The 12,089-nt window shown below is 43.9% G+C and overlaps 1 protein-coding gene across 1 annotated transcript in view; it reads right to left on the bottom strand.

Moving 5' to 3' along the window:
- Nucleotides 1-12,089, bottom strand: part of CPD (carboxypeptidase D) — a 96,249-nt gene that overhangs the window by 42,029 nt on the left and 42,131 nt on the right. The window contains exon 5 of the mRNA XM_033921703.1: nucleotides 2,765-3,129. Within this exon, the coding sequence (XP_033777594.1) occupies nucleotides 2,765-3,129 (365 nt within the window). The remainder of the gene's footprint in view (nucleotides 1-2,764; nucleotides 3,130-12,089) is intronic.

Raw genomic sequence — 12,089 nt, 5'->3', positions numbered from 1 at the left:
CTGCATTGAAATTTGGTGGGAAAGTTGAAGGGATTTGAGACGGTCAAAGTCTGCCAGATTTGTCCATTGATTCTGTCATTGGTCAGAGTTTTTGTTATATATATTTACACGTCTTTCTTTTTTGAGAGATCTAATGAGAAAATGTTCATCTTCTTTCCCTCTGGAAACTTCCTTTTTTTGCCTAGTGAATTCTTATGAAGTTTTCTGAAAATAAACAAGGTGGCAGAGAGGAAAACGGTGACGGAGTTCAAAGAAGCGTGGGATGAATACACAGGATCTAGAATCAGAAAATAATAGTAAATATTGAACTAAGGCCAGTACTGGGCAGACTTGCACGGTATGTGTCTGTATGTGGCCTTTTGGTTGAGGTTGGGCTGGGGAGGGCTTCAATGGCTAGGAAGGTATAGATGGGCTGGAGTTTGACGGAGATTTCGGCATTTGAAACACAAGCACAGTACCGGGTAGAGTTTTGGATTTTTACCTAGAAATAGCTAAGAAGAAAAAATTTAAAAAATTTAAATTGAATCAGGTTGGGCACACTGGATAGATTATTCGGGTCTTTATCTGCCATCATCTACTATGTTACTATGTAAAATCTCTTTCCCATCTTTTATGTTTTTCGTTGAGAGAGAGGGAGAGCTGTAACCCTTCAGGAGCAGCAAAGGAAAAACTGACAGGGCGAGGGGAGGAGCCACTGGTGGGATCCTCTGCTCATGCCCAGTAAGCCCAAAGGCTTACTATTGTTAGGGGAGAGCACCAACACAAAGGCTCAATCAGAAGACTTCATCAACAAATGTGCCTACATCTCCCCTGCTTGTCTCCGGGGAACAGCATTTCTCTATACATGTTGATTGTGCTTATTTGGTGTCAGATTTTTTTTTTAAAAAAAAGGTTAAGTTTGCATTTACAGTACTGACAGACATATTTTATAGCCAAGTCACTGTTTGTCTGACATCTCCACTGAAACCCGTTTGCCTTGGGAGGCCCTGATGGTAGTGAAACTACCAACGGCATAGCTTTCAGCTTAGATGCACGCAAGCCTCTTAAATTACAAACCCTTACATTATTTCCTTTCTTGGTGTTATCCTAACTTCAAGAAGCCGAGTGTTGATTTTTTTGTCAAATTAACTGTTCTTTACTGCTTCTATATATACTTTTTATAGTATCCTCTCCTGACCCACTCCTGTGCACATCTTCTGCTATTTATTTTATTTTCTACATTTCTATTTCGCAATATCCAAAATTCTAGGTGGATTACAACAAACATACACAGCATTAAATGAAACCAGGGCTGTGGAGTCGGTAGATAAATCCTTTGACTCCGACTCCTCAGTTTCTGGTACCCACCCAGGTACCCAAAATTGTCTCTGACTCCTCGACTCAGACTCCACAGCCCTGAATGAAACAATAGACAATGAACAGTTAGTCATAATTAACAAAAACTGCGAACCAAGACAGTGGGTACATTCATGGAATCCCCATAGACACAAAGGAAAACACAGTCTTGAGCTTTTTCTTGAAAGATCCAAAGCTAGACAATGTATGTAAAGTGAAAGCATAGCACTCCAAAGTTTAGGTCCCATGATGCTGAAGAGAGATCTTCTATAAGTTTCTAGCTGACCAATCGTATGGAGGGAGCTACCAAAAGATGATCACCAGAGGAATGTTGCATCCTGGTAAGCAGGTAATGCTGCAACAATGTGGAAATTGGGGGAGGGGGGGCTAAGTTATGAAGAGCTTTGTAAGTTAGGCAGAGAAGCTTAAAGATGATTCTTTGTTCAACTGGAAGCCAGTAAAATGAGATTAAAGCCAGTTAGTCAAATTTCCCAGGACTAGCAATGATTCTAGCTGTGGCATTTTGAGCAATTTGTAGGGCTCTCAGATGCTTCTTTTAGGTTCACACTAAAAGGCTATTACAGTACATAAGAACATAAGTATTGCCACTGCTGGGTCAGAACAATAGTCCATCGTGCCCAGCAATCTGCTCATGCAGCGGCCCTTAGGTCAAAGACCAGTACCCTGAGACTAGCCTCACCTGCATACGTTCTGGTTCAGTAGGAACTTGTCTTAACTTTGTCTTGAATCCTTGGAGGGTGTTTTCCCGTATAACAGCTTCCGGAAGAGCGTTCCAGTTTTCTACCACTCTCTGGGTGAAGAACTTCCTTACATTTGTACGGAATCTATCCCCTTTTAACTTTAGCGAATGCCCTCTCGTTCTCTCTACCTTGGAGAGGGTGAACAACCTGTCTTTATCTACTGTCTATTCTCTTCATTATCTTGAATGTTTCGATCATGTCCCCTCTCAGTGTCCTCTTTTCAAGGGAGAAAAGGCCCAGTTTCTCTAATCTCTCACTGTATGGCAACTCCTCCAGCCCCTTAACCATTTTAGTCAAAGCAAGGTAAAATGCAGGCCTGAACTACTGAGCGAAAGTTGAAAAGGATGGGGCCTCACATAAATGTCTCACAAACCTTAACTTATGGAAAATCACAGAGACCATTCTTGAAATACGGTGTTTCAGGGAGAGGCTGGAATCTAGAATGACTCAAGGACTGCACATTTTATCCATTATAGCAATACTGAAACTGCCAATCCTAAGGGATTCTGGAATATCAGGAGAAGGGAGATCAGATAGAAACATGCACAATGCAGGTTTGTGATCTCTACATTAATCCATACTTCCTTTCTATTCAGAAGAGATTGTTGTCTGTGCAAAGACAGAAGCTCATATTACAAAATTTATTTTTATGTGCCATAACACCTTACCTGGTTCATGAATGTTTGGGTTGTCAGAAATTTCCATTACATACAACACCCGTGACTCCACTGAATTGCCCACAGAGTAGAGCCGTGTGATGTTTGGGTATTCATTTGAGTATTTCCTCAGAAAGATTTCCATATCAGAGTAATGGTGGTGGCGGAAATCCTCCGGCTGAATGGGCTGATGATGGGAAGGTGTACTTTCTGTTGTCATTGTGCTAGGCCTGGATGTGGTGGTAGAAGCTAGGCCAGTGGTCACTTTCTGTATAATGTCAGCAGCAGGCATAAACTCCACAGGCTGCAGAGAGAAATTCATAACCACAGCTGGTCCTTCTGCCACTTTAATGTCTACCCTAGTCATTGCTGTGTACCTGCACACAAAATTAGTATATATCAAAATTACCACTGGTTGCCTGCCAAGTATTCTGCTGCTAAATTCACATCCTTCTGCACCACAATCGCAAAACAGATACTTTTTCAACATTCATGTGAAGCAAGAAAAAGAGCTCAGAGAAACAGAATGCTCAACAGGTAATAATATCCTAATGAATTCTCTTCCTTAATGGATTAGTAACCTTCATTTTCAGTTATTTTATTTTCATTAATGACAAAAAAAACAATGGAGAAAATGACTAATTTTTCTGGGTAAATGCTAGAGTTTATTTTGGTGGACAAAAGCAAGGATGGCCAAAAGCTATGCAGATTAAGTCAGCCTTATTCATCTCCTCCTTGTTCACTTTCACCCTTCTCTTCCCTGGCCCCCACTGCTCAGTCTTCCCATTCTTTACTTTTCTCAAGTCCCTGCTGATTGCCACTAGCTTGCGTAACTTGTCACTTTGTGACACACCAAGCCAGTACTTCCACTCTTCTCATCAACCATCTCAAGAACAGTACAGGATTATGGATACCATGAGGCTCAAACGAGTCCCACATAGCCAAGCATCAGCAGCACAATATTGCCTATCCTTGCTACCTAGGACAGCCAGAATGGGTAAGAGTCAGGGCCAGAACCATGACCAAGATTTTCAAAAACACTATTTTAGGAAGTCTTAACATAGAGTGACAACTGGTTTAAACTGATAACAAAGGACCTTAATTACAGGTGATGTCTCTTAATATTATAGTAATACTAGTCGTTAAGCCCGTTACATTAACGGGTGCTAGAATTTATGTCTGTCTGTATTTTTCTTTCTGTCTCTTTCCTCCCTCCATTTCCCTGTGTAGCGCTGTCTCTGCTTTCTTCCTCAGTCTGCGCTCTCAAGCTGTAACATTACTGCTTAGCTTTTTCTCCCTGCAAGCATCTCTGCTCTCTTTCTCATCCCCAGTCTCTTTGCTATTTTTCTCTTCTTGCAGGGGTCTCTGCTCTCCTTTCTCTATATGTTCCTGATTCCTGCAAACTTCTGTTTTCTCTTGATCCTGTGTTTCCCTGTAGGTGTCTCTTCCTTTTTTTTTTTATTCCTTCTTTACGTATGGTTGATTTATTAAAAGTTTTTATATTTTTCCTATTTGTTGCATGCCGGTCTCCTTGGCCGCTGTATGTTTCTCTTTTTTTGCTTTCTGTGTTTGTTTGTGTTTTTTTGCTGATTGTCTACTTGGTCGCTGTCAGTCTGTCTGTCTCATTAGCTGCTGTATGTCTGTATGTCTTTTTTGCAGTCTTACTCCTTGGCCACTGTATGTCTGTATGTTTTTTTTTCCTGAATTTATCCTTGGGCATTGTATTTTTTATTTTTTTCTGTTTGTCTCCTTGGCTGTTTGTATTTTTTTTTGCTGTCTCCTTGCCCACTGTCTCTCTGTCTGTCTACTTGGACGCTGTATGTAAGTATGTCTGTCTCCTTGGCTGCTGTATGTCTGTTTATCATTTTTTTCCTGTGTCTCTCTCTCTCTCCTTGTCCTCTGTGTTTTGTTATTTTTTCAATCTGTCTCTTTAGCCCCCTGTCCTTCTGTGACTGTCTGTGTGTCTCTCTCTCCTTGTCCACTGTTGTTTGTTTGTTTTTTTCAATCTCTCTTTAGCTCCTGCTCCCCTCTCACTGACCTTTGCGCGACTGCATGTTATTCCGGCTGGGTTTCCATGGCAATCCTGCTCGCGGGTCTGTGAGTGTAGGGCCGTTTTGTCGGGTCTGGTGGCGCCGTGTAGGGCGGAAGCGGGGAGGCAGGGCCTCGGCACCGGCCGGGCGGCTTGCACCGCCGGCCCCCAGAAGCCCAAGGCCGGCGGCGGGGGAGGCAGGGACATGCCTGGCGTGCCATGGTGCAGGAGGAACGGAGATCGGTGGCTGGCTGCAGTCCTGCTTGTGGAGGCGATCGGCTGGTGACGTATAAGCGCGCATGCGCACTCCTTCGGCCACAGACCTACAGCACACGGAACACGCAAATAGAAGTGCGCATGCGCGGCTAGCTTTTTATTATATAGGATTATTACATCAAAAATGCAATCATAATGCTAGTTTAAAGATTTTTTGAGACTTATAGGATCTTCAGAATTGAGCGCAGCAATCTATCATTCTGTTTTAAAAATGAATGATACTTATTTTATTTACTTTGTTTTTTCATTTAGAAAATAATAGATAAAGCTATACTATCTTAACATTATATCATTTGGATTATTAAAATCGCCAAAGTAAGGCACTTATCTTATTATGTTAAGGTTTTGTCAGCTCAGGACTCGTCAATATGTTTCGCCTCATCAGCTGTTCCCTAGACACGAATAATAAACAGTTACTATACTCAATCTATGTTTATGCATTCGTGTTAGTGCATTTTAACAACTAGTTATTTTAGTTACCTTAGTAAAGTTGTCTCCACCATCAAGTGGCCGCCATCTTGTCCTTAAAAACTTATTAGGCTTGATGGTGGAGACAACTTTACTAAGGTAACTAAAACAATTAGTTGTTTAAATATCATTAACACGAATGCATAAATATAGATTGAGTGTAGTAATTGTTTATTATTTGTGTCTAGGGAACAGCTGATGAGGTGAAACATATTGGCAAGTCCTGAGCTGACAAAACCTTAACATAACAAGATAAGTGTCTTACTTTGGCGATTTTAATAATCCAAATGATAATATTAAGATTTATTTATTATTTTCTAGATGAAAAAACAAAAAGTAAATAAGTAAAATGTAAATAAAGAAAAAGTAAAAAAGAAAAAAACAAATGAGATAAGGGGGTCCTTTTACAAAGGCGCGGTAGCGGTTTAACGTGCGGAATATCGTGCGTTAAACCGCCTGCCGCGCTAGTACCTAACACCTCCATTGACGAGGTGTTAGGATTTTAGGCTGCCGTGGAGGTTAGCGCGTGATGAAATGACTGACGCGCTAACCCCCTTAGCACACCTTGATAAAAGGAGCCCAAGGGATCGATGATGATCTGAGCAGCATTCTTAAAACAGATCCTATAAGTCTCAAAAAAATCTTTAAACTAGCATTTCAATTGCATTTTTGATGTGATAATATTGCTATATATGATTTAAATTAAAAAACTACAGGCATATTAATAGGCTTCATATTACAGAACACAGAGCTGACAAGGTACCCAGTTCCAGGAGGGAGATTATGGGCCAATCATGAATTTTTGAAACCCTATGCATTTTGAGATTTGTGAAACTGATTTCCATATTTAGAAGCAGGGACAACAAATACTTTGTGATGTAAGTTCAAAATCAGGATTGGCAAAAGTTTCCTTCCTGGAATAAGGCCTGGCCCAAGGTATCTAATACTCTAGGGCAGAGTTCTCCAAAGTACAGCCCGTGGATCACATCTGGCCCTGATATGATTTTATCCGGCCCGTGGAAGTGTTGTGCAGAAATGCACCATTTGGACTAATTTTCCAATGAGAATCCACAAAAAAAACCCAAAATACGGGTGTTGATAGATTTCAAATGCATTAATCAAAATTGTGCTCAAAATATACTGATATTCCATATTATGTTAATAATATTCACAACTTTAATACTGAATCATAATTGTATATTTTGCTGTATTTCTTCATACTTGTTTGGCCTCGATCAACAGTGTCAATTTGCGGCGTTCTAGGTAGCTCTGGCGCTTTGACTAATCTTTAAATTGAATATGGAAGTTTGTTACTAGTTGTTATGGTTAATTGTCCATAAGAATACTTGCAGTGGTGCAGTGTAATACTCAATTTGCAATTGCATAAATTTATATTTAAAGGTGTGTGCGTATTCACTTATTCATATATTTGCTTGTATGGAGTTCTCCTGATTTTAATAATGTTTTATTATAATTTGTGATGAAAATATGAGAATTTGCTGGTAGTGTTCATCATCATTAATATACAATAATTTAATCTCATACTCTGTAATTAGTTTATAAAATTTTCTGCTTTCAATAAAACTCATATCTAGAGTTATTCATATTTATTTATTTTTTACTAAGGCCTGCTAAAAAGTGTTGAAGTACCCAATGTGGCCCTCGTGGCAAAATGTTTGGAAGACTCCTGCGCTAGGGGAACCTTTAGTGACCACTACCTTTACAGGTAGATCAAGGTCATTCTCTCCCCCACCCATCCAAAATATCTCCACCCCCATATCTATTATTCCCTGCTCATCTCCCCCAAAGTGGTCAGAATTTCTCTTTCCCTTCCCATCCACCTCAGGTGGTTAGCATCTCTCTTTCTCCTTCCTATTTTCCCTCCCCAAGTGTAACTTTTGGAGTGGTCCCAGAAAAGATAGTGTGACAACAACCACATGGGGAAGTGAAAGGGGAGACACTGCTTGACCCAGGAAAGGAATGGATGAGAATGTTCTCCTGCCACATTGCCACCTCATGAATACTGACACTTTAGGTGGACACCTAATCCACATCATGGCAGGGCTAGACCTGAATGGAACTGGGTAATTTGGAAAATCTGAGAACAGTAAAATCACTCTTTTGAAAACAGAAGCATGTGTTTTAAAATATACAGCTAAAAATTTTTTTTTTAAGCGCAGACACCCCATTTCTTTGCCTCTCAACATTCTAAAAGGAGATTATGTACTTACCCTGGTAAGCTCTTTTCCAGTAGATAGGTGAGATATTCTAGACCAGTGGTCCCTAACCCTGTCCTGGAGGACCACCAACCACTCAGGTTTTTATGATAGCCCTAATGAATATGCATGAAGAAGATTTGCATGCCTGTCAACTCCATTATATACAACTCTCTCATATGCATATTCATTAGGGCTATCCCAAAAACCCGACTGGCTGGTGGTGCTCCAGGACAGGGTTGGGGACCACTGTTCTAGACCAGTGGTTCCCAACACCAGGTTTTTAGGATAGCCCTAATGAATATGCATGAGAGAGATCTGCACATAATGGAGGTGCCAGGCATGCAAATCAGCTCCATGCATATTCATTAGGACTATCCTGAAAACCCGACTGGCCTAGTGGTCCTCCAGGACAGAGTTAGGAACCACTGTTCTAGACCATAGGGTTATTTCCCTTTACTTGCATGGGTTGCAGAAGAGAATTATAAGTTTTTCACTCCGCCTCTAGGGTACATCACAGGCTGGCTTAGCTCCTCAAATCAGTATGTACCCTAGTATAGAGAGGCATTACCATCTGTGAAGTAGAGGCACTGGCAACAATAGTGTTCTGCTCAAAACAATAAACAGCACTATCAATCATCAATATAGGCTTCAAAGAAGCTCAGGAATTATTTATTTTAGGTATTTATATACAGCCTATTAAAGTTATCTAAGCGGTTTACAGTCAGGTACTCAAGAATTTTTCCCTATCTGTCCTGGTGGGTTCACAATCTATCTAATGCACTTGGGGCGGTGGAGGATTGAGTGTCTTGCCAAGGGTCACAAGGAGCAGTGTGGGATTTGAACCCACAACCTCAGGGTGCTTAGGCTGTAGCTCTAACCACTTAGCCACTACTTGGAGAACACATTCACAAAACTCTCCCTAGCCCCAAAGGGCTAACCGGTCTCCACAAAACAGATAGGAGAAGCACAGGGAGAAAGACATCTGACCTAAACTCAAAAATCTGCAAGCAGGCACAGCAAGGACAGGGTAGGTGTCTAGAATGTATCACCTATCTACTGGAAAGAGCTCACCAGTGTAAGTACATAATCTCCTTTTCCAGTGCAATAGGTGAGACATTCTAGACCACATGGATGTACAAAAGCAGTCTCCCAACTACCGTATTTTCTCGCATATAACGCGGGCGTTATACGTGGTTTTTACGAACCGCGCATACCCTTGCGTGTTATACGCGTGAGCGCGTTGTACAAAATTTTTTTTACATAGTTTCCCCCCCCCCCCCCGACGCCCAATTCATCAACCGGAAGGAGCGCTCGCACTCCCACCCCAAAGGACCGCTCGCACCCCCACCCGAAGGACCTCTCGCACCCCCACAGCCTCCACCCCTCCCCCATGGAGAAGCTGTCTACCTTGTTTCCGGATGCCAGTCCAGCTGCTTCCTCTGCCGGCGGTCCTGCCCCTTCTCAGAGCCCTGTGCTGCGCTGCTTTCTCTTCCGGCGGTCCCGCCCTTTCTCTGACATCAGAGAAAGGGCGGGACCGCCGGAAGAGGAAGCAGCGCAGCAGGGCTCAGAGAAGGGGCGGGACCGCCGGCAGAGGAAACAGCTGGGCTCGCTGGCATCCGAAAACAAGGTAGACAGCTTCTCCATGGGGCAGGGCTGGAAACGAGCATTCGGGACCAGAGGAGACTCGGGGCAGGGCTGGAAACGAGCAGGTGGGACCAGAGGAGACTCAGGGCAGGGCTGGAAACGAGCAGGCGGGACCAGAGGAGACTCGGGACGGGCAAAAGGAGAGTCGGGCGGCGACGGGAGAGTCGGGGCGGCATGCGCGGTATACGGGTGTGCGCGGTATATAAAAATTTCTGTACATAATTTTGTTTTTCGCGCGCTATACCCGTGTGCGCGTTTTACACGGTGCGCGTTATCTATGTGAAAATACGGTAGTCAGGGTGGACTTGCTGCACCGCCCTTTGAAACAGAGAACCCAGTACCCACTCTGTAGAATTTGGCAAACGTAGAAAAGACAACCATGTTGCCGCCCTGCAAAACTCCTCAGGAGGAAAAGATCTAGTTTTGAACCACAAAGAAGCCACACTCCTGGCAAAATGTGCCTGAACAGAAACAGAGGACTCCTCCAGGCAAATCCGTAGAGCCATTTCGCACACCTACATTCTTGCAGGGGAAATCGTGGTCTTAGAAGCGGGAACACCACACTTCAACAAATGAGTCAGCCCAAACAGAAGGCAGAAAGACGAAACTTGTTAGTGCCATCCAGAGAATGCCCAGTTTCCTCATAAGCCAATCCTGATGTTTGGAACTCATCGGCTGAAAAACAGGCAAACATACTTCCTGAATGACAGGGAAAGTTGAAACCACCATCTGCAAAAAGGAAGGAACTGTCCATAGAGAAACTTGTATCTCCGAAATGTAGAGAAAGGGATCCTGACAAGACAATGCCCACAGGCATATGTGATGGCATTCAGAAAACAGTCATGAGAGCTAAGTCCAATAGAAGTGCATCCAGAAGAGGCGCAAAAGGAGCTCTGGCAAGGTCCAACAGCGAAAATAGATGCTTAACTTCCGTGGAGAGGATGAGGTATATAAACTTAAGGTTTAGTTTAGTTAGTTTAACGGGTGACCGGACCGAAGAGCCCCTTTCAAAAAATGAGCAATAACCGGATGTGATGTTAACTAGAACCGACTATCCTGAGATGGAACAGGACAGACCGATCCCCAGGGCACACAAAGATGCCACTGTGAGTTTATCCAGACCAGCTCGAAGAAAAGGAAGGATCCGTGACCCAGAGCCAAACAAAGGTCTGGTCACCTCAAAGGAAAAAAGTGTTCCATGTCTTAATGTAGGCAGACACCTTTAACAACTTCTTAGATTTGAGCAGTAGATCAAACACAAGTTCCAAATAGCCTGTAGAATCTAAGGTCACACACTCAAGAGCCAAGCCAGAAGAGCAAAGCGACCCAGAACTTCCATGACAACCGGGTCCAAGCAAAAAGGACTGGGTAGACGCTCAGGCGCCAACCTCGCAACCAGATCAGAGCCGCACACCACAGTCTTTGAGGTCAATCTGGAGCCATTAGAAGGATGCAGCGTGGATGAATCTCAAGCACCGAAGGACCTCGGCCCAGGTGGAAAGACGTAATGAAGAATGGCTGGAGGCCACGGCTGAACTTGAGCCTCAAGCTCCTCGCTTCTGGGCTCGAATCTGCGTCTGAAGCAATGTGGTGCACTTCCCCTCCCCCCCCCCCCCCACTACCACTGACCGCCAAGGTCATGAAGTTGATGCGAAGCTGACCTCAGCACGTCACAATCACCCGAAGCGCCCGAGGCAACAGGGTCTACTCTCAGTGTCTAGAATCTGATGAAGTAGCCCTCTTGAATATAGTCCATTCTGGCCACATGCGCCGCCGTTGGCATTGGGAGATAATGTTCCGTCCAAAGGAAAAGAAGGCGGGACTCCGCCAGCCCTTCCAGAAACCTCAGGAAGTTTTTTTGGGCTAGACGAATGATGGACCACTTCCTCTGTAACGAGTCCAGTTGTCCTGAAGGAGAAGGGGGCAGCGAGCCCCACCAGCCCCAAAGGCTGGCATCCATGGTTACCACCAAACAAGAAGCAATGTGCAATGAACACCCTGGCAGAGCGACTGAGGGCGAAGCCTCCAAAGTCCATGGCAGCTTCATGGTTAAGACACCTCAGTGAGGCACCCAGCGAGAGAGCCAGGCCTGCTGAAGAGGATGCAAATATGCTCTTGCCGAAGGAACCACCTCCGGTGGGCCCCCATGGAGCCTAGAACATGTAGGTAGTCATGAGCTGAAGACATCAACTTGTGGTTTTATTTTTTTTTTTAAAGATCTCAGAAATCTGCAAACACAGCTTCTGTCTCCGAGCCTTGAGCAGGTTTACAGGATCCGCTGCCGTATTGAACAGCACGCCCAAGAAATCCAGCGAATGTGTTGGTGACAGATGACTTTTGCTGAAGATGAAGTTGATAAACCAGCTCAGGTCCTCCAGAACCCGGAATACCTGTTCCACCGTGGCACGCCCAGTTTCCAATGAGGGCGCTCTGAGCAACCAGTCATCCAGATATGGGTGAACTCCTCCAATGAGTCGCCCTAACCACCAGCACAGTGGTGAAGGTCCAGGGCACTGTCATCAGACCACATGGCAGAGCCGATAACTGATAGCGCTGAGCCTGCACATGAAACTCCAGAAAACAGTGATAAGCTGGAAAAATAGGAATCTGAAAATACGCCTCCACAAAATCCAGGGAAGCCAGAAACTCCCCCTGAGCCACTGCCGCAAAGACTGATTTCACGGTCTCCATCTGGAACCGA

This window comes from Geotrypetes seraphini, chromosome 15, assembly GCF_902459505.1.
Source record: "Geotrypetes seraphini chromosome 15, aGeoSer1.1, whole genome shotgun sequence".
NCBI lineage: Eukaryota > Metazoa > Chordata > Amphibia > Gymnophiona > Dermophiidae > Geotrypetes > Geotrypetes seraphini.
This window is presented reverse-complemented; position numbering and strand designations above follow the sequence as displayed.